The following is a 22292-nucleotide window of genomic DNA, read 5'->3' on the forward strand; positions in this document are numbered from 1 at the left end:
AATTCAGAACCTAACTGACATGTTTTTAAACCAAAGCAGGTTTAAAAATTTACCTATTTCATTCTAGTCTGAAACCGTTTTTGGTTTTAATTCAAAACCTATTTCGGAAGTTTTTAAACCAAAGCGGGTATAATATTGGTTGTGTTCTGATGTAGTTTTAAACCAATAAAGGTTTTAATTCAGTACTTAATCGGCAAGTTTCTCAACAAAAGTAAGTTTAATATTGGAATGGGATAAAAATTTAGTCTTGCCAAAGAAAAACTAACTGGAAGGACAAGGTTGCAGCAACAAAAACGATCATAGATTCGATTCAAAAACCCAGACTAAGAAAATAATAATCATGAAAATCATTTTCTTAAATTTTCATCTAAAATGAAAAATTCCCGTTAACGGTATAACTTTATACCTTATTCATACCATTTATGGTCTAGATATATTTTCAAACCATAAATGGCATAATGATAATAAAACTAAACCACTATGGGTCCGCTGAAAAAGTGAAAATTCATTTTAAACCATTTACGCGCTATAATCAATCCCTTTAAGGTATCTCAATAATTTTTAGACCATAATTAAACCATTTGAAAACCATTATTTTTTACTGTGTACGAGTTGAGCATGTTTCAGTTACATACATGGCCCGATGGTCTAGGGGTATGATACTCGCTATGGGTGCGAGGGGTCCCGGGTTCAAATCCCGGACGGACCCGAGTTTTGCAGAAGTAATTTAGCGACTATTTAAATACAACTAGTTTAATTATAGGCCTATGAGTTTAGCATGTTTCAGTGTCATACAGTCCCGTTGGTCTAGGGGTATGATACTCGCTTCGGGTGTGAGTGGTCCCGGGTTCAAATCCCGGACAGCCCCGAGTTTTTGCAGAAGTAATTTAGAGACTATTTAAATGCAACTATTGACAGGGTAGTCCTATGAGTCGAGCATGTTTCAGCTACATACATGGCCCGATGGTCTAGGGGAATGATACTCGCTTTGGGTGCGAGTGGTCCCGGGTTCAAATCCCGGACGGACGCGAGATTTGCAGAAGTAATTTAGAGACTATTTAAATGCAACTATTGACAGGGTAGTCCTATGAGTCGAGCATGATTCAGTTACATACATGATCCCTTGGTCTAGGGGTATGATACTCGCTTCGGGTGTGAGTGGTCACGGGTTCAAATCCCGGACGGACCCGAGTTTTTGCAGAAGTAATTTAGAGACTATTTAAATGCAACTATTGACAGGGTAGTCCTATGAGTCGAGCATGATTCAGTTACATACATGATCCGTTGGTCTAGGGGTATGATACTCGCTTCGGGTGTGAGTGGTCACGGGTTCAAATCCCGGACGGACCCGAGTTTTTGCAGAAGTAATTTAGAGACTATTTAAATGCAACTATTGACAGGGTAGTCCTATGAGTCGAGCATGATTCAGTTACATACATGATCCGTTGGTCTAGGGGTATGATACTCGCTTCGGGTGTGAGTGGTCACGGGTTCAAATCCCGGACGGACCCGAGTTTTTGCAGAAGTAATTGACTATTTAAACACAAATAGTAAAATTATAGGCCTATGAGTTTAGCATGTTTCAGTATCATACAGTCCCGTTGGTCTAGGGGTATGATACTCGCATTGGGTGCGAGTAGTCCTGGGTTCATATCCCGGACGGACCCGAGTTTTGCAGAAGTAATTTAGTGACTATTTAATCGCAACTATTGACAGGGTAGTCCTATGAGTTGAGCATGTTTCAGTTACATACATGGTCCGTTGGTCTAGGGGTAAGATACTCGCTTCGGGTGTGAGTGGTCTCGGGTTAAAATCCCGGACAGCCTCGAGTTTTTGCAGAAGTAATTTAGAGACTATTTAAATGCAACTATTGACAGGGTAGTCCTATGAGTTGAGCATGTTTCAGTTACATACATGGTCCGTTGGTCTAGGGGTATGATACTCGCTTCGGGTGTGAATGGTCCCGGGTTCAAATCCCGGACGGACTTGAGTTTTGCAGAAGTAGTTTAGAGACTATTTAAATGCAACTATTGACAGGGTAGTCCTATGAGTCGAGCATGTTTCAGCTACATACATAATCCGTTGGTCGAGGGGTATGATACTCGCTTTAAGTGCGAGTGGTCCCGGATTCAAATCCCGGACGGACCCTATTTTTGCAGAAGGAATTTAGTGACTATTTAATTGCAACTATTGACAGGGTAGTCCTATGAGTTGAGCATGATTCAGTTACATACATGGTCCGTTGGTCTAGGGGTATGATACTCGCTTCGGTTGTGAGTGGTCACGGGTTTAAATCCCGGACGGACCCGAGTTTTTGCAGAAGTAATTGACTATTTAAACACAAATAGTTAAATTGTACCCTACGAGTTGAGCATGTTATGGTTTCATACTTGGTCCGTTGGTCTAGGGGTATGATACTCGCTTTGGGTGCGAGTGGTCCCGGGTTCAAATCCCGGACGGACCCGATTTTTGCAGAAGAAATTTAATGACTATTTAAATCCAACTATTGAAATGGTAGTCTTTGAGTCGAGCATGTTTCAGTTACATACATGGCCCGATGGTCTAGGGGTATGATACTCGATTTGGGTGCGAGTGGTCCCGGGTTCAAATCCCGGACGGACCCGAGTTTTGCAGAAGTAATTTAGCGACTATTTAAATACAACTAGTTAAATTATAGGCCTATGAGTTAAGCATGTTTCAGTGTCATACAGTCCCGTTGGTCTAGGAGTATGATACTCGCTTTGGGTGCGAGTAGTCCTGGGTTCATATCCCGGACGGACCCGAGTTTTCAGAAGTAATTTAGTGACTATTTAATCGCAACTATTGACAGGGTAGTCCTATGAGTTGAGCATGTTTCAGTTACATACATGGTCCGTTGCTTTAGGGGTATAATACTCGCTTCGGGTGTGAGTGGTCCCGGGTTCACATCCCGGACAGCCTCGAGTTTTTGCAGATGTAATTTAGAGACTATTTAAATGCAACTATTGACAGGGTAGTCCTATGAGTTGAGCATGTTTCAGTTACATACATGGTCCGTTTGTCTAGGGGTATGATACTCGTTTCGGGTGTGAGTGGTCCCGGGTTCAAATCCCGGACAGCCCCGAGTTTTTGCAGAAGTAATTTAGAGACTATTTAAATGCAACTATTTACAGGGTAGTCCTATGAGTCGAGCATGTTTCAGCTACATACATGGCCCGATGGTCTAGGGGAATGATACTCGCTTTGGGTGTGAGTGGTCCCGGGTTCAAATCCCGGACGGACCCGAGTTTTGCAGAAGTAATTTAGAGACTATTTAAATGCAACTATTGACAGGGTAGTCCTATGAGTCGAGCATGTTTCAGCTACATACATAATCCGTTGGTCGAGGGGTATGATACTCGCTTTAAGTGCGAGTGGTCCCGGATTCAAATCCCGGACGGACCCTATTTTTGCAGAAGGAATTTAGTGACTATTTAATTGCAACTATTGACAGGGTAGTCCTATGAGTTGAGCATGATTCAGTTACATACATGGTCCGTTGGTCTAGGGGTATGATACTCGCTTCGGTTGTGAGTGGTCACGGGTTTAAATCCCGGACGGACCCGAGTTTTTGCAGAAGTAATTGACTATTTAAACACAAATAGTTAAATTGTACCCTACGAGTTGAGCATGTTATGGTTTTATACTTGGTCCGTTGGTCTAGGGGTATGATACTCGCTTTGGGTGCGAGTGGTCCCGGGTTCAAATCCCGGACGGACCCGATTTTTGCAGAAGAAATTTAATGACTATTTAAATCCAACTATTGAAATGGTAGTCTTTGAGTCGAGCATGTTTCAGTTACATACATGGCCCGATGGTCTAGGGGTATGATACTCGCTTTGGGTGCGAGTGGTCCCGGGTTCAAATCCCGGACGGACCCGAGTTTTGCAGAAGTAATTTAGCGACTATTTAAATACAACTAGTTAAATTATAGGCCTATGAGTTCAGCATGTTTCAGTGTCATACAGTCCCGTTGGTCTAGGAGTGTGATACTCGCTTTGGGTGCGAGTAGTCCTGGGTTCATATCCCGGACGGACCCGAGTTTTCAGAAGTAATTTAGTGACTATTTAATCGCAACTATTGACAGGGTAGTCCTATGAGTTGAGCATGTTTCAGTTACATACATGGTCCGTTGCTTTAGGGGTATGATACTCGCTTCGGGTGTGAGTGGTCCCGGGTTCACATCCCGGACAGCCTCGAGTTTTTGCAGATGTAATTTAGAGACTATTTAAATGCAACTATTGACAGGGTAGTCCTATGAGTTGAGCATGTTTCAGTTACATACATGGTCCGTTTGTCTAGGGGTATGATACTCGTTTCGGGTGTGAGTGGTCCCGGGTTCAAATCCCGCACAGCCCCGAGTTTTTGCAGAAGTAATTTAGAGACTATTTAAATGCAACTATTTACAGGGTAGTCCTATGAGTCGAGCATGTTTCAGCTACATACATGATCCGTTGGTCGAGGGGTGTGATACTCGCTTTAAGTGCGAGTGGTCACGGGTTCAAATCCCGGACGGACCCTAGTCTTTGCAGAAGGAATTTAGTGACTATTTAATTGCAACTATTGACAGGGTAGTCCTATGAATCGAGCATGTTTCAGCTACATACATAATCCGTTGGTCGAGGGGTATGATACTCGCTTTAAGTGCGAGTGGTCCCGGATTCAAATCCCGGACGGACCCTATTTTTGCAGAAGGAATTTAGTGACTATTTAATTGCAACTATTGACAGGGTAGTCCTATGAGTTGAGCATGATTCAGTTACATACATGGTCCGTTGGTCTAGGGGTATGATTCTCGCTTCGGTTGTGAGTGGTCACGGGTTCAAATCCCGGACGGACCCGAGTTTTTGCAGAAGTAATTGACTATTTAAACACAAATAGTTAAATTGTACCCTATGAGTTGAGCATGTTTCAGTTACATACATGGTCCGTTGGTTTAGGGGTATGATACTCGCTTCGGGTGTGAGTGGTCCCGGGTTCAAATCCCGGACAGCCTCGAGTTTTTGCAGAAGTAATTTAGAGACTATTTAAATGCAACTATTGACAGGGTAGTCCTATGAGTTGAGCATGTTTCAGTTACATACATGGTCCGTTTGTCTAGGGGTATGATACTCGTTTCGGGTGTGAGTGGTCCCGGGTTCAAATCCCGGACAGCCCCGAGTTTTTGCAGAAGTAATTTAGAGACTATTTAAATGCAACTATTTACAGGGTAGTCCTATGAGTCGAGCATGTTTCAGCTACATACATGATCCGTTGGTCGAGGGGTATGATACTCGCTTTAAGTGCGAGTGGTCCCGGGGTCAAATCCCGGACGGACCCTAGTCTTTGCAGAAGGAATTTAGTGACTATTTAATTGCAACTATTGACAGGGTAGTCCTATGAGTTGAGCATGATTCAGCTACATACATGATGCGTTGGTCGAGGGGTATGATACTCGCTTTAAGTGCGAGTGGTCCCGGGTTCAAATCCCGGACGGACCCGATTTTTGCAGAAGGAATTTAGTGACTATTTAATTGCAACTATTGACAGGGTAGTCCTATGAGTTGAGCATGATTCAGTTACATACATGGTCCGCTGGTCTAGGGGTATGATACTCGCTTTGGGTGCGAGTGGTCCCGGGTTCAAATCCCGGACGAACCCGATTTTTGCAGAAGGAATTTAGTGACTATTTAATTGCAACTATTGACAGGGTAGTCCTATGAGTTGAGCATGATTCAGTTACATACATGGTCCGTTGGTCTAGGGGTATGATACTCGCTTCGGTTGTGAGTGGTCACGGGTTCAAATCCCGGACGGACCCGAGTTTTTGCAGAAGTAATTGACTATTTAAACACAAATAGTTAAATTGTACCCTACGAGTTGAGCATGTTATGGTTTCATACTTGGTCCGTTGGTCTAGGGGTATGATACTCGCTTCGGGTGTGAGTAGTCCCGGGTTCAAATCCCGGACGGACCCTAGTCTTTGTAGAAGGAATTTAGTGACTATTAAATCGCAACTATTGACAGGGTAGCCCTACGAGTTGAGCATGTTTCAGTTACATACATGGTCCGTTGGTCTAGGGGTATGATACTCGCTTTGGGTGCGAGTAGTCCTGGGTTCATATCCCGGACGGACCCGAGTTTTGCAGAAGTAATTTAGTGACTATTTAATCGCAACTATTGACAGGGTAGTCCTATGAGTTGAGCATGTTTCAGTTACATACATAGTCTGTTGGTCTAGGGGTATGATACTCGCTTCGGGTGTGAGTGGTCCCGGGTTCAAATCCCGGACAGCCTCGAGTTTTTGCAGAAGTAATTTAGAGAATATTTAAATGCAACTATTGACAGGGTAGTCCTATGAGTCGATCATGTTTCAGCTACATACATGATCCGTTTGTCGAGGGGTATGATACTCGCTTTAAGTGCGAGTGGTCCCGGGTTCAAATCCCGGACGGACCCGATTTTTGAAGAAGAAATTTAGTGACTATTTAATTGCAACTATTGACAGGGTAGTCCTATGAGTTGAGCATGATTCAGTTACATATATGGTCCGTTGGTCTAGGGGTATGATACTCGCTTCGGTTGTGAGTGGTCACGGGTTCAAATCCCGGACGGACCCGAGTTTTTGCAGAAGTAATTAACTATTTAAACACAAATAGTTAAATTGTACCCTACGAGTTGATCATGTTATGGTTTCATACTTGGTCCGTTGGTCTAGGGGTATGATACTCGCTTCGGGTGTGAGTAGTCCCGGGTTCAAATCCCGGACGGACCCTAGTCTTTGTAGAAGGAATTTAGTGACTATTAAATCGCAACTATTGACAGGGTAGCCCTACGAGTTGAGCATGTTTCAGTTACATACATGGTCCGTTGGTCTAGGGGTATGATACTCGCTTTGGGTGCGAGTAGTCCTGGGTTCATATCCCGGACGGACCCGAGTTTTGCAGAAGTAATTTAGTGACTATTTAAATGCAACTATTGACAGGGTAGTCCTATGAGTCGATCATGTTTCAGCTACATACATGATCCGTTTGTCGAGGGGTATGATACTCGCTTTAAGTGCGAGTGGTCCCGGGTTCAAATCCCGGACGGACCCGATTTTTGAAGAAGAAATTTAGTGACTATTTAATTGCAACTATTGACAGGGTAGTCCTATGAGTTGAGCATGATTCAGTTACATATATGGTCCGTTGGTCTAGGGGTATGATACTCGCTTCGGTTGTGAGTGGTCACGGGTTCAAATCCCGGACGGACCCGAGTTTTTGCAGAAGTAATTAACTATTTAAACACAAATAGTTAAATTGTACCCTACGAGTTGATCATGTTATGGTTTCATACTTGGTCCGTTGGTCTAGGGGTATGATACTCGCTTCGGGTGTGAGTAGTCCCGGGTTCAAATCCCGGACGGACCCTAGTCTTTGTAGAAGGAATTTAGTGACTATTAAATCGCAACTATTGACAGGGTAGCCCTACGAGTTGAGCATGTTTCAGTTACATACATGGTCCGTTGGTCTAGGGGTATGATACTCGCTTTGGGTGCGAGTAGTCCTGGGTTCATATCCCGGACGGACCCGAGTTTTGCAGAAGTAATTTAGTGACTATTTAATCGCAACTATTGACAGGGTAGTCCTATGAGTTGAGCATGTTTCAGTTACATACATAGTCTGTTGGTCTAGGGGTATGATACTCGCTTCGGGTGTGAGTGGTCCCGGGTTCAAATCCCGGACAGCCTCGAGTTTTTGCAGAAGTAATTTAGAGAATATTTAAATGCAACTATTGACAGGGTAGTCCTATGAGTCGATCATGTTTCAGCTACATACATGATCCGTTTGTCGAGGGGTATGATACTCGCTTTAAGTGCGAGTGGTCCCGGGTTCAAATCCCGGACGGACCCGATTTTTGAAGAAGAAATTTAGTGACTATTTAACTGCAACTATTGACAGGGTAGTCCTATGAGTTGAGCATGATTCAGTTACATATATGGTCCGTTGGTCTAGGGGTATGATACTCGCTTCGGTTGTGAGTGGTCACGGGTTCAAATCCCGGACGGACCCGAGTTTTTGCAGAAGTAATTAACTATTTAAACACAAATAGTTAAATTGTACCCTACGAGTTGATCATGTTATGGTTTCATACTTGGTCCGTTGGTCTAGGGGTATGATACTCGCTTCGGGTGTGAGTGGTCCCGGGTTCAAATCCCGGACGGACCCGAGTTTTGCAGAAGTAATTTAGCGACTATTTAATCGCAACTATTGACAGGGTAGTCCTATGAGTCAAGCATGTTTCAGTTACATACATGGTCCGTTGGTCTAGGGGTATGATACTCGCTTCGGTTGTGAGTGGTCACGGGTTCAAATCCCGGACGGACCCGAGTTTTTGCAGAAGTAATTAACTATTTAAACACAAATAGTTAAATTGTACCCTACGAGTTGATCATGTTATGGTTTCATACTTGGTCCGTTGGTCTAGGGGTATGATACTCGCTTCGGGTGTGAGTGGTCCCGGGTTCAAATCCCGGACGGGCCCGAGTTTTGCAGAAGTAATTTAGCGACTATTTAATCGCAACTATTGACAGGGTAGTCCTATGAGTCGAGCATGTTTCAGCTACATACATGATCCGTTGGTCGAGGGGTATGATACTCGCTTTAAGTGCGAGTGGTCCCGGGTTCAAATCCCGGACGGACCCGATTTTTGCAGAAGGAATTTAGTGACTATTTAATTGCAACTATTGACAGGGTAGTCCTATGAGTTGAGCATGATTCAGTTACATACATGGTCCGTTGGTCTAGGGGTATGATACTCGCTTCGGGTGTGAGTGGTCCCGGGTTCACATCCCGGACAGCCTCGAGTTTTTGCAGAAGTAATTTAGAGACTATTTAAATGCAACTATTGACAGGGTAGTCCTATGAGTTGAGCATGTTTCAGTTACATACATATAGGCCTAGTTTTGGCAAGGTAATGTAAAATATGGTCATTATGGTTCTTGGCTTCTCGCACGAAAAATACCAAGTTGGCACATTAGGGCTGATTACATTGAGTAATAAACCTCTTGCTTCATCATACAGCTACTATTTGGAAATTAATATCAAAAGGAAGATTGTTACCTGCATAGACAAATGCATAACAGCATTTTCCGGCATCATTAAAGTAATGTTTTTCTGCTGACAAATATAATCAATTGTGTTTATGTATTTTTCATTTGATAGGAGAAAATGTGATTTCAAAGCACCCGAAAAGCATTTGGTCAACACAGTGCACCCAAGTAGCCATCCGCACAGCAAGAGCTTCGGTGATATCAAATTCTCGAAACTATTCTCTAAGAAATCCGATAAATATTGTAAAATATATTGATTGAAGTTGGTCTTTAAAGCCGCAATCCATCCTGAAAATGATTGTATTTAATATAAACTGATTTCATTTGTAACCATCTCTGACGTTCAATTGTTTCGATTTAGTAATTCTTTTGTACCTTTGTCATTTCTGTAACTTCCCTCTAATGAATTCGATCGCAAAAATTTAATCAAGAATGATATCAGAGACAGAAGGGTCAGAGCTATGGCGATGAGACAACACGAGGACGTATCCAAACCATTGATAGATAAACGGGTGTCGTCTTCATTTTCTGGGTTGACGCATGCTGCAATGCGGTTATCACCCATCATAATCGTTGGAGAAACGTGATAAAGAAAAACATCATCAGGTTGTAATGAACAACTTTCTAAAAACATGTCAATAACCTGAAAAAAAAACCGACGTGAACTATTTAGACATTTGCATTCATTGAGATTTAACTGCATGTAGAAAATGTTTTTGGGGATTGAAAGACGCACATCTCTGAAAAAGGTGAATTGATTGGTTGTTAAAGTGATGTAAAACTTAATCCTGTCTTAGATTAACCATGATTAATTTCAAGGTTTTAAGTCTTTTCACTTCATGTGTGGATGAATGTTTTAGCACTCTGTTTTGAACTGAATAATAATAATTGTTTAGTGTTTCTGAAAGAGTACATATTAAACCAACTGACTGGCGAACAGGGGACATAAGTCTTGTTTAAAAATAAAGCAAGTGTGGTAAATAAATTAGATTCGAGAACTGTATCGATGCTTTCTTAGTTAATTAGAATTTTAAATATTTTGTGTTATGTCCGAATTTTTTAATTTTCTCGAGACTAAAAGGCCATTAACACTGCCATGTTTATAATAAACATTTATCATTCTCAGCATGCTGGGAGGAGTATTTGATGTTGGGTAAGAAAGGTGACGGGTCCGTTGTGTTCTTAATTTACAGTTAAATGCAATATAGTGCTTATATAATGTCAGTAGTAGGGACTACCCAAATACGCATGGATCCAAGATGGCCGCCACCCCAAGATGGCCGCCCTCTCCCCATCCACCAGACTCAAACCAAACTTTTCAGACAAGTCTGGACTAGCCCGAGCTGCTAGTTTCATCCCCCATGACATCATCTTCTTAACTTAAACTAAAACTAAAACTATAGTCAACCTTGACGTCATCCCTGGCTTGCTAACATTGGGTGTTACCCTTTTTTCTCTGTAAGCCTAAAGTTAATAAAAACACAGATTTTAAGACATCAAATATTTACTTTTTATAAGATGTACAGATATGGGTGATAAATAAATACAGAATATATATTACAAAATAATCAACAACCAACAAGGATAAACAAACATGTTTTAAAGAGTTCATTTTTCACGTTGACCCTGTATCGTTATTTGACTCGGAAGTGCAATCGGCGGAGGGACGTTTGGGCTTATTTTCTAATTGTTTTCTGCTTCGCCGTTCAATTTCGTAAAGAGTTAACAAAACGTTGACTATTAACCCGTAAACAAAAAAGAAAATGAGGCACAACATATTGCGAGGGCTATGATAACAAATGATATTTAAATTGCTAGTACGTGCTATATGTAACAAACTAGAGAGGTAAGAGGCAGTTTTAATTGGATCCTATTTGTCACATTAGGCGGAGCGTAAGTAAAGAGATAATATCATTGGATAGGTTAATTAAGGTGGAGTTAGAAAATAAGCCTATAATTATAAGTCTGACAAGAATAACAAATATAGAAATAAAGATTTTTTAATAACAAACAATATAATATATACAATAACAAATATTTATATGAAAAACCCACCACCATTTAAAAAGATTAAACACCGGTCGACCCAAACCCCCCACTGCCGCGTGCCGTCGGGGTCAAAGTCTAGAAACAACATAAAAATGTGTTACGTGCTGAAACCTAAATTAAAAACTTGAAAATATTTACCGCCGTTTCCACCGGTCTTAGCAATATAACCGGGGTCACTATCAATTGGGCAAGCCTATTGCCCCGCCGAATATTGTAGGCGGTGTCCCCGACGTTGGCTATGACGACTTTTATGGGTCCCCGATAGTCGGCGTCTATTATTGTTAAGAATTATTATACTTTTAAGCACTATAAAATAACTAATAAACATACCTATCGTCCCCTCGGCGACAAACAGCCCTTGGGCTGTTAAGCTGCTACGGCCAACAAGGCGGCCGTAGCTGTTCTCGGGCAGCATCACGCCTAACCCAGTCGACACGATTTTGATACCGTGAGGGTCGATTACGGTATCCACTGGACAATATAAGTCCAGTCCGGCCGACTGGGGGGTGGCACGACGGGGAGTAAGCGCTGCCGGATGGATTTTAATCACGGGCAGGCAGGGCAAACGAGGAGCGGTAGAGAAAGACATCTTAAAGTTTTTGGGACTGGTGTTTCAGAAACAGAAGTTAAACAACTGATAACTTTCATTTTGAAACACGGGGCTTATATACAAAATTAGCGAGGTCAAATCTAATAGTGTCTAGCCAATACTTTCAAGATTTTTAAAATTTAATAAATAGCCAAAAAGTTAATTAGATATATAGGTATAAAATTACAAAATCTCTCCGAGGTCTAAGTTTTTTTTTCGTATGCAAAAAAGTTGTCTAGGTGTGTTTTAAATAATTCAAACGAGATCGTGTTATATAAAAAACCCTTTAGCGAAGGTTAAAAAGAAGTTACTTTGATAAATGCCTAAGGGGACAAATATTATTCGTATGCAAAAGCTTGTTTAGGCGTGTTTCGAATAATTTGAATAATTCTCACGAGATCGCTTTATATAAGAAAAACAATTTATTAGTGAAGGTTAAAACTAATTACTTTGGGAGGGACGGAAATTGTTTTTTTGACATGATTTAAATCTAAATAAATGTATATTAATATTAAACTATAGAGGTATTTTTTATATAGATAGATATCCTAATGTCTTCTATAATCTTTAGTACCAACTCCACAATAAAAAAATGTTTTTAGGTCAAATTAAAAATAGCGTATCAGACATAATTATATTTTTTAAATTCTTAATAAAAAAAACCATGTCTAAGCCTGTATTCTAAAAAAAATGGCCCTGAGATTTTGGGTATAAAAGCTTGTGCATGGGTATTGGATTCTCACAATCGATCCAGCCATGAACAAGTACCAAGAGTCTCAATCTATGTTTGAATCTCCACCTTCTTCTCCTAATAATCGACAAGGATCCAGCAACGGTCAACGAACGCTGAGTCAATTTGTAAAACCCGACCCCGTTGAGATCCTCCTCGATTCTGACGACGAGGAGTTTGTCCAGGACGTGTTGCAGAAACACGTTGTCGGCGTCAACGGGGTTGAGGGGTCCTATCGCTTGAGAAGCGACGGGCAATATTTCGAAACTAAAATCCCCCCGCGAAAAGGGGATTTCTACATAGATATCAGTATATATAAATTTAAAGACATAAAAGACGCCCAGGCGGACAAACTGTGGGAGTGTAGACATAAGCGGCTAAAAAGAGTCGTTGACGCTAAAAACAAAGACGCCGTCAAACTTCTAAACGCTTTCCATCGCTTGGTGGACGACGTGAAGAACGACGCAGAAGCCGCTCAGCAGCCGCCAAGCAAAGTAAGTATCTTATTAATAATAAATTTACAAACCAAAATTTTGTTCCAATTTTTTTTATTTCTGATAGAAATTCAAAAAATGAGTTCAAGCAGCGGCAGCAGCGGGAGTGACTCGGAGGGTAGTGAGGGAGAAGAACACGCACAGGTAAACCGGTACTACACAATTGAGCGGCAGATTGACAAAACGAGTCGCAAGTGGCATTGTAAACAAATCGATTTGCGTATAGCTTTTAAAAATCTGGAAGACATTCCAACGCGAGATTTTTTTCGAATTTTTCGAAAAATTCTCGACGAAGTTATACGTAAATTAGTAACCGAGAATCCCGGGTATAATCGGGTTCGATTTGTTTTAAGCTCCCCCGGATTGACGACCCCCGTTAATATTAAATTTATAAAAATTGACAAATTCACCAGTAAGCGAATTATGCGCACCATCTATAGAGTAACGCAATCTAGTCGGGACTTTGTCTTTAATGGGGAAGATTTTCAGTTTGATATAATTTTTCTAAACCTCGATGCAAATATAGGAGTTTATTATAAGTCCATAAAAAATAGAACTTTGGTTAATTTGGATTATTTCGTTAAACAAAATAACCAATTTATTTTTATGGAGAATAATGATAACCTTTGTTTTGCTCGGAGTTTAGTTTTGGGTAAAGAGCTGGCCGATCGCAATTTTTATCGTCAAAAAAAGCAAGGTCAGCCATTTAACCGGAACAATTTTGACAAACTGAGACGCAATAGCGACCTTCAAGGTAATATTGCGAAAATCTTGCACAGGAAAGCCGGCGTCCCCGAGGGTTTTGTTACTCTAGAAGATATTCAAAAATTTCAAAATTATTTAGCTCCCCATTATCGAATCGTAATCGTTGATGCTGCGAATAATTTTACCATATTTTTCAAAGGCCCCCAAGCTCCTAAATTTATTTATTTATTAAAAATTGGCGACCATATCCACCCCGCAAAAACTTGGCACGGTATGATGGGCGGTTGTACCTCTTGCGATTTATGCTTGAAATCGTTTTACAAACGTGAATTGTTAAAAGAGCATAAATGCCCCGAGGATACAAAACCCTATATATGTTTTCGGTGTCAAGGAGAAGCTTTTCATTTAACCAACGAGGATGTTTTAAAACGTTGCGATGAATGCCACCGCTACTTTTTCCCGGGCCCCTGCTACGAAACTCATTTACTTAATGGCACCTGCGCGAGCCAAAAACGATGTTTAGAATGTGGGCGACTTATGCGTGACGATCACGACTGCAATCCCGAATGCTCTCAGTGTAAAATAGTCCATCCGCCAGGTGAACATTTTGTTATGCCTTTGGAAACCAAAATGAAAGCCTCACGGTTTATTTATTACGACATTGAGACTATTCTTAGAAATAATATCCACGTCCCCATTTTATTAGTTTGCGATGTAGAGACTGAAGCTGGCTTTGAAACAAAAATTTTTTACGGCGCCAATTGCGTCGAGCAATTTTTAAATTATTTATTTAGCGTCGAGCAGGTAGTTTTGACTGGACAGAAGCGTAAAACGTACCAACCGCGCTTTACTAACACTCAAGTCGTAGCTCATTACGCGAAAGCTTTTGATAACTTCTTAATTCTTAACGCTTTAGTCCATAGACACGTCACCCCTGCCGTTATTTTTGACGGCAGTAAAATTCTCATGATTCATCTCGAGGGACCGCAAATTAGATTCCTCGATAGCTTTAATTACATTAGTCAACCTCTGCGTAATTTCACCAGCATGTTTAGCCTCGGCGATGTGGCGAAAGGATTCTTTCCATTTGATTTTCATACCGAAGAAAATCTTAATTACATTGGCGTCATCCCTGAAGCTTCGTACTTTAACGTAGCTCAAATGAAAGCCAATGATTATCGAGATTTTCAAACTTGGTACGCGTCAATGGAAGGATCTATTTACAACATCAAAGAGGAGCTTATTAAATATTGCATTCAAGACGTCAAAGTCCTAAGACAAGGCGTCGAAGCTTTTAGAAAAATTTACGTAGATCTAACCAAATTAGACCCTTTCTGCTTAAAAAATATTACTTTGGCGGGTGCTCTAACCACTATTTATCTTAACAATTACTATAAACCTTACAGCATGGGTATTGTTCCTTCTAACGGCTATAACGCAAAATTTAATCACAGTCAAATTAGCTTAAAATATCTCGCTTGGGTGGAGAAAACTGAAAATATAAAATTGCGCACTGCTTTAAGCTACGGGGGCGAGTACCGCGTGGGTCGCTATTTAGTCGACGGCTATAGCGAAACTCCTCCCAAAATCTACGATTTCCACGGTTGCTACTTTCACGGTTGTCCATGCCAAAAACTTAATGCCTACAATACCCAACTCAAAGCCAGCAACAGATTTCTGTACGAGCGGACCCTAGATAGAGAGCTGTTTATTAAAGAGAAGATGGTCGGGTATGAATATACCTCGATCTTTGAGTGTCAATTTGCTAAGCTTTTAAAAGAAAACGCCGAAGCAAAGGCTTTCTGCAAAAGTTTAACTTTTCGACCTCAAATATCAGCCCGTAGCGCTCTCTATGGGGGACGAACGGAAAATTTTGTTCTTAACTGCCACGTGCAAGGTGAGGAGAAAATTTTCTACAAGGATATTATTTCTTTGTACCCGAAAGTTTGTCGCGATTGTCCGTACCCTAGCGGCCACCCCATAATCTATAGCAGAGATTTTGACAAATCGCCAGGCTGGTATTTTGGCGTTATGAGTTGTCGTCTGCTTCCCCCTCGAGATCTCCACATCCCCTTAATTCCCTTCCGCAGCGGTGGTAAATTAGCCTACGCCCTCTGTCGCACGTGTCTAGAATTGCGAGCGGAAATCTGCGATCACACTGTCAACGAAAGGGCTTTCGAATCAGTCTGGCCAACGGTTGAAGTCTATGCCGCTATGGAGCATGGTTATAAACTCCTCGATATATTCGAGGTGTACCATTATCCAAAAACGGAATATTTCTTTGCCCAGTACATGACTGATTTTATCGCCCTAAAAGTGAAGAATTCCGGATTTCCCGCTCACGCTCAAACGCCTCTGCAAAAAGAGGCGTATATCGCTGATATAAACAAGAATGAAAAGCTTTCTCTGACCGTGGCGGATATTCAATCAAATCCTTCACTGCGTAATATCGCTAAAATTAATTTAAATTCTCTTTGGGGTCGCATGGCGTTAAATACGGGAAAGATTCGCAGCATCTTTATCAACAATTATTACGAATTGATACGATACGCGAGCGATTACACTCTGGAATTAGTCGACTTACGGCCAGTTACGGAGTCGATCGCTCTTTTATCGTACAAAGCCAAAAGCGATTACGTTTCGGACTACAAACTGGGGTCGGCCATTGTGGGGAGCTTTGTTTCTTGCTACGGGCGACTTGAATTGAACAAGATGCTGCTTCAATTAGACCGCGCAGCCTTGTATTGTGACACCGACTCGATAATCTACCGCCATCTACCGGGAAAGTTTGACATTCCAACTGGCAATCATATTGGTTGCTGGGCGGATGAACTCGGCGGTGATTATATAACTTCCTTTTGTAGTACCGGTGCCAAAAGTTACTCGTTTCGCACTAGCAAAGGAAAAGAAGTCAAGAAAATTAAAGGGTTGACGTTAAATCGAGAAAATCTTGAAAAACTTGACTTTGAAACCTTTGAAAGTGTAGCGATGAATCCGGAAAAGGAAGTTACAGTCAATGTCCCTTTTAATTTTAAACGGGATAAATACAAGCTGCAGCTAGAGGCCGTTAAAATTACCAAAGGATTTCGCCAGACCTCGAATAAGAGATTGTTGAACGCCGATTTGACAACCAGTCGACCCTACGGTTTCAAAGAGGCAACACCCGCTTCAACATCTCTCTCGCATGAATTACGAGGCTAGGCGAAGACATACTTTTGAGGGCTTGTGGGAATCTTGCGTTCCTATCGAAGCCCTGGCCAAAGACGGTTTCTATCTTGCAGATGTAGAAACACAGACGACGCGCTGCGCCTTTTGCGGCATCGCCTTGTACCAGTGGCGTTGCACGGACCATCCATCGAGGGAACATCGGAAACACAGCCCATCGTGTCCGATGGTTTCCAAAAAACCGTGCAACAACAAACCACTGCGTCAGGGGTTTCCCGAATTCCCGACCAGCGAGGGCGAGGATGTTTGCGAGCCTCTAATCCAAACATGCCCAGCCATCAACAAAGAGCGGTCGGGAAACGAAAAAGTGCGCGTGCGCATAAATCCGTCGTGTTTTCTTCTGTAGTGCGTGTGTACCAACTACCCTCCGAGTCTCGCGTCAACTTTAACCTCCTCAACGTTCAACGCTTCCGCCAGCGTTGTCTGGAATTAGAAGAGAAACTTTTTAAAAAAACAATTACTTCATAGGGGAATTTTTTTTGGGTAAAAGGGTTTCGTTTATATTGTTTATTATTTTTTAATTTGTGTTTATTAAGGGTCTTTGGGTTTTGGGTTAATTGTATTTTTGATTATATATCTATATATAAACTGTCAATTAAAATAAAAATGTTTATTAATCAAGATGAATCCAACCGAGTCAGTCTCGCATTCTTTAAAGTTCCAAACACCCGCCCAGTTTCTAATCGTGGGGCCAACGCAAGCGGGGAAAAGTTTTCTTTTAAGTAACTTATTGCAAAATCATCAGCTTATGTTTGACCCACCACATAAAAAGGTTATTTATTGCTACGCCGCCTGGCAGCCAAACTATGAAAAATTGAAACAATTGATTCCGGGAATTCAATTTATTCAAGGCTTGCCAACGGCGGATCCGGACTTTTGGGAAATGAATCGCGACTCCTACTTGATACTAGACGACTTAGCTAGCCAATTATTTAAACAAGCTCATATTGCCGATTTAGTGTGCGTGACGTCGCATCATTTAGGGTATACGGTTATTATTATTACTCAACAACTGTTTCCAAAGGGTAGCCAATCGCGGATAATTTCTCAAAACTCTTCCTATTTTATAATAATGAAAAATCCTCGAGATGTCGCCTCTATTAGATATTTGGCGCAACAAATAAGTCCAGATAACCCGAAGCGTATTACGGAGGCGTACAGACTAGCCACTAGAGAACCCTATAGCTATTTGTTAATTGATTTAAAACAAGAAACTCCGGAAAATTTACGATTAAGGTCGCGAGTTCTACCTCACGAATCACCTATGTATGTCTATGTCGATTAAATTTAATTGTCATTTGAATAATGGCCCCACGCGTTAAACGTCGATCAGCAAAACGCTCCCGACTCGTCGTAGCGCGTCCCTCAGCCAAGTTTGCCAAATTTGTCCCTTATTTACAGAGCTTGCGTCAAACTAGCTGTAAACAACGGCGAACCCTCTTAAACAATAGTAGTGCGCCTCAATTAAAGAGCATTCAGACAATTTGTAAGAATTTAAAGGGAGGGGGTATTTTTTTGAGTAAAGACCGCAAGAAAAAGCTAGCAAAGTACAAGAAAATTATTAGACAACTCGGATCAAGTACCTTGTCGCAGAAAAGCAAAAAAAAGCTGTTGTTGCAGCAATCAGGTGGTTTTCTTACGACGTTGCTTGCCGCAATCTTGCCTTCGATTGTCCAAGCCATAGCTGCTAAACTATGAAACAAATGGTTCTTGTGCCCGCTAGCGCAGTAACTTCAACAGCTGCCCAAGAGCACTCGGCTTTGGACCGAGAGATTGAGGATATTTTAAAATCGCCATTGAATGCCTACGATAAATTATATAAATATTTAGACGCTTTTAAGAAATATTTAAGTATTGAGAAACAAATTCCTTTACCTAAATTTGAGGTCGTAACACAGGCAATGTCTAATGTCCCCACGCCGCCATTACCGGTCACCCCTAAAATGCCCCCGCGAAAAAAACAATTGTCATGGCCGAGCTATGCCACGTCATCACCGACAACAAGCGCTTCGGGCAGTTCTTTTACTACGCCTAAACGAACCGAGCCTCGGCAAAAGGTTTTAAAAAGCGAAACGACTGCGGGGACACCAACACCAGAAGATTTTTACCAACAATTTGGGCCGACTTATGTTGGAGATATGGTGAAACGGCAAGCCGAAGTTCTTGCAAATCATTTGCAAAACACATTTTTCACGCCAAAAAGAGAGCTAGAAGAAGGAGCTGTCGGTTATGCAAATCGTGACGACGATTTACAAGAGGAAATTGTCGATGAACAAGAGAATTTAGCGGAGGAAAACGGGGACAATTTAACGGACTTGGAAAACCTGTTTGAGACGGCCTCCGCTAAACAGAAAAACAAGAAAAAAAAGAAAAAACCTCGGAAAAAGAAAGACGAACTCCAAAACTTAGGACCGCTGGTTCCATCTAACGAGAGGAGAAAGAGGCATAATAAATGGCGCGATATTGATTAATAAAAAAATGTAATATTTAGACAAATAAAAAATTGTTTTATTGCGAACAATATCTGTGTACATGTTTTTTTAAATGTAAAGATAAATATAATAAAGCGACATAGTCGTTAAGTTTAAGATTCTGGTCATAGATGGCGTCTAATATCGTCTTTCTAGCTACGCCCTTACAGCGGAGTGATAGGTACAGACAACAATGGACGCCACACAGTTGAAAGAATGGATGTTGAATTTGTTGTTTATTGTAAACAACTCGTTTCCCGTATCGTTTTAAATTAACTTTATAGTATCGCGGCGAATTTCCGTAAGTGCAAAACATTTCCACCGTGTCATTGTTAGAAAAGCACGCTATCCAATGTTCTCCAGCCTCTCCAGCTGCTTCATTATTGAATATAAAGCAAAATTTGGACCTTTTTGGCCGTTCTGGGAGTCTGTTTACTGGGAAGCATCCTAAATAGTAGGGTCGCGTTCTTTTGTCGCAAGTTAAAAGAGCGTTTATTTGCGAAGTGTTCATAATTTAGTCTCAGGTAACGAGACTTTTTGTAATTCGGCGCCGTAGAAAACACCCAGAATTTGCTCCCCCTTTAAATCTGCTACGCGATAGACGGGTGGTGACCTGGGTATGACGTCAACAACGCGAAATATTTCGTCAGTAAACGTGCCTCCCGAGCTGGTTTTTCTAAATACTCTACTAGCTATAGAGAGACGCACGTAGTCGCCAACTTTAAGCCTCGGTGCGTATCGAGTAATGCCGTTTGATTTCCCGTACAGTTTATTCCAAATGATTGATTCGTTATCTATATTAACATGAACCGGTGCAATTCCAGTAGTTGAATGAACCCGTTCATTATAAGCTTTAGTAATTAAAGGTAAATATTTAACGTAATTTTTATTCCCTGTGGCCGTAATAACCCGGGCAATTTGTTCCTTAATTGTCCTAATAAAGCGTTCCGCGAGACTGGCCTTATGCTGACTCCGGGCAAAATGTATTTGCACATTGTTTTGTTTCAAGAAGGAGGCAAAGTTGCGCGAACTAAATTCCCCACCGTAGTCCGTGTATATTTTTAAAGGGATCCTCTCTCGAAATATTTTTTTAAAAGCCTCGATAACCTCGCCAGATGTTTTGTTTCTAAGAGGTACTGTCCATCCGTAGCGGCTTAAGACGTCAATGACGCACAAAACATAGCGAACATTTTTATTAAAACGTTTTAATTTCGGTAGATCCAACAAATCAGCTTGAAAAACGTCATCGATAGTTGAGGCGTACACTTGGTTAGTTTTGAATCGGAAACGTCGAAATCGATGTTTCGTGTAGGCAGGTTGTTTCTCGAGAAAGGCGATTAATTTTGCTTTTGGCACGTCCGGTAAGGCCTTTTGTAATCTGGCTAGCGACCCATAGGCGGCCGGATTAGCCATGTCGTAATAAATTTTTCTAATTTTAGCATCCATGTCTTGACAAGTATAAATAACGACTAAATGGTTTCCCAATAAACAACTTTATTTAATACACGCAAAGGTATTTTATAAAAACAATATCAGTTAAACAAATACGCTATATCAATACATTTATCTTAATAGCCATAAATCAAGGCATTCTTTAAATCGGCAAAACTGTTGACAAAATAAGCGTAAATATCCTCTTGGTCCTCGATCCATCCGTGTTCGGTCTCAAATTGATGCAAAATTTTCTCACGATCCAGTTGAGGCAGCGCTTCGTGCAAATTACGCTCGACTCGATCGCTGAAATTTGTGTCAAATTCCGAGCAGCTTTGAGAGTGGCATATTTGTTTTCGGCACTCGACGTTGGCGCAAGTGGAAGTGACGTCAAACAAGGTGGTAGTGAGCTCGTTTAAAATTAATTCGCGCATGCGACAGACAGCTATCCCTTTAGCCTTGAGATCCTCGTCAATCAACGGCTTTAAGTCGATCAACGTCTGCCATCCTGTTTTGTTCAGGCTAAATCCTTCGCTGGTGCTAAAGTTGAGGAAATAACGACTGCCACTGCCTCGTTCATAGTATCGAAGATCGATTAGACGTTCATCTTTCGAGTTGACGAAGCATTCCAGCTTGATGCGCTCTTTGACGGGCAACCAAATATGATAGCGAGGTATTTTTCCGTCAAAAAAGGACGTGAGTTCATTTTGAAACCGAAACAAAGCGTACCAGGCGTTAGGTTTTAATATAGTTTTTGTACGCGTATCCGATCTTTGAATTAATATTTTAGGTTCAATAGATTCAATGACGCAAATATCGAGCTTTGGCGTGACGGTGTGTACTTGGTGCATCTTGGCTCGCGACTGATATTGTATTTATAAAGTTTTAGTCTTTTATACGTTGGGGTGATTATAAATAATTTCTCTGTTTTTAGATATTATTAATTGGTTGTTTGGAAATTCGGCCATGACAATGCACGTGACGTTTTCGGTTAGCGGAGAGCTAAATCTTAACGATAATCGCAAGTTACCAGTCTGGGGCATGGAATTTAGACCTAACGAAGCGAGATGCTCTCTACTCAGATCAAAAACAACGGCAAAAAAGCCCTTCTTATATAAATCGTAAGAAATAATATTTCCTCGGTCAAGACCTAATATCTCGAGACCCTCGAATAAAGAATTGTAACATCTAACGTACTGGTCGTCGTCAAAATTGGGCGTAAAGGGGATATCGGGATAATTTTGCGAATTTAAAGAGAATTGCATGAAATCGAGTTTGAAGTGTTGGAGATCCAGGGGGTTGGAAGTTGCTTCCCCTACAAATTTTTTATTAGTAACGAAAGCCACGACAGTTCGCGAGGGTAATTGCCCCGTAAACAAGCTGTCCCTAATAAAATCTTGCGTTCCGGTGGTTATTAAGAAATTTTTCATAACAATAGAGTTTACTTCGTAGCGAGCGTTTATTCCCGAGTTTAACATCTGGGCGTGAGCTAGTTGCAGTTCGGGAT

General features: G+C 41.3%; 2 protein-coding genes and 8 non-coding genes across 13 annotated transcripts; 9 read left to right on the top strand and 1 right to left on the bottom strand.

Annotated features, from left to right (window-relative positions):
- Window positions 1–1916: 1916 nt before the first annotated feature.
- On the top strand, window positions 1917–1988 carry TRNAP-CGG (transfer RNA proline (anticodon CGG)). The gene has a single exon. It is a non-coding gene; the product is annotated as a tRNA-Pro (tRNA).
- Window positions 1989–2392: 404 nt separating this feature from the next.
- TRNAP-UGG (transfer RNA proline (anticodon UGG)) lies at window positions 2393–2464 on the top strand. Its single transcript has one exon. It is a non-coding gene; the product is annotated as a tRNA-Pro (tRNA).
- A 1203-nt stretch (window positions 2465–3667) lies between these two features.
- Window positions 3668–3739, top strand: TRNAP-UGG (transfer RNA proline (anticodon UGG)). Its single transcript has one exon. It is a non-coding gene; the product is annotated as a tRNA-Pro (tRNA).
- A 2163-nt stretch (window positions 3740–5902) lies between these two features.
- On the top strand, window positions 5903–5974 carry TRNAP-CGG (transfer RNA proline (anticodon CGG)). Its single transcript has one exon. It is a non-coding gene; the product is annotated as a tRNA-Pro (tRNA).
- Window positions 5975–6700: 726 nt separating this feature from the next.
- On the top strand, window positions 6701–6772 carry TRNAP-CGG (transfer RNA proline (anticodon CGG)). The gene has a single exon. It is a non-coding gene; the product is annotated as a tRNA-Pro (tRNA).
- A 565-nt stretch (window positions 6773–7337) lies between these two features.
- TRNAP-CGG (transfer RNA proline (anticodon CGG)) lies at window positions 7338–7409 on the top strand. The gene has a single exon. It is a non-coding gene; the product is annotated as a tRNA-Pro (tRNA).
- Window positions 7410–8135: 726 nt separating this feature from the next.
- On the top strand, window positions 8136–8207 carry TRNAP-CGG (transfer RNA proline (anticodon CGG)). The gene has a single exon. It is a non-coding gene; the product is annotated as a tRNA-Pro (tRNA).
- A 244-nt stretch (window positions 8208–8451) lies between these two features.
- TRNAP-CGG (transfer RNA proline (anticodon CGG)) lies at window positions 8452–8523 on the top strand. The gene has a single exon. It is a non-coding gene; the product is annotated as a tRNA-Pro (tRNA).
- Window positions 8524–10577: 2054 nt separating this feature from the next.
- Window positions 10578–17025, bottom strand: LOC149665784 (uncharacterized). 2 transcript variants are annotated; one of them, XR_016368219.1, is made up of 6 exons: window positions 16872–17025; window positions 16754–16798; window positions 16631–16680; window positions 11471–16551; window positions 11279–11412; window positions 10578–11215 (listed from the first exon to the last, which is right to left on the bottom strand). XR_016368219.1 is itself a non-coding variant. In XM_089841503.1 (3 exons), the coding sequence occupies exons 1-3, from the start codon at window positions 11727–11729 to the stop codon at window positions 11162–11164; spliced, it is 447 nt and encodes a 148-aa protein (XP_089697629.1). In that variant the 5' UTR covers window positions 11730–12463; the 3' UTR covers window positions 10578–11161. The 2 variants fall into 2 exon arrangements, 1 of the variants encoding a protein (XP_089697629.1); XM_089841503.1 differs by lacking the exons at window positions 16631–16680; window positions 16754–16798; window positions 16872–17025 and having other exon boundaries at window positions 11471–12463.
- Window positions 12486–17076, top strand: LOC149665785 (uncharacterized). Of its 3 annotated transcripts, XR_016368218.1 has the most exons (3): window positions 12486–12953; window positions 13021–13097; window positions 16940–17076. XR_016368218.1 is itself a non-coding variant. In XM_089841500.1 (2 exons), exons 1-2 carry the CDS (start codon window positions 12486–12488, stop codon window positions 16943–16945), a joined length of 618 nt encoding a protein of 205 aa, XP_089697626.1. In that variant the 3' UTR covers window positions 16946–17076. The 3 variants fall into 3 exon arrangements, 2 of the variants coding, with proteins under 2 accessions (XP_089697626.1, XP_089697627.1); XM_089841500.1 differs by having other exon boundaries at window positions 12486–13097; XM_089841501.1 differs by lacking the exon at window positions 16940–17076 and having other exon boundaries at window positions 13021–13150.
- Window positions 17077–22292: the final 5216 nt, after the last annotated feature.

Source organism: Phalangium opilio, unplaced genomic scaffold, assembly GCF_054372755.1.
Source record: "Phalangium opilio isolate 3A_F unplaced genomic scaffold, DU_Popi_V2 ptg000060l_1, whole genome shotgun sequence".
NCBI classification, from domain to species: Eukaryota; Metazoa; Arthropoda; class Arachnida; order Opiliones; family Phalangiidae; genus Phalangium; species Phalangium opilio.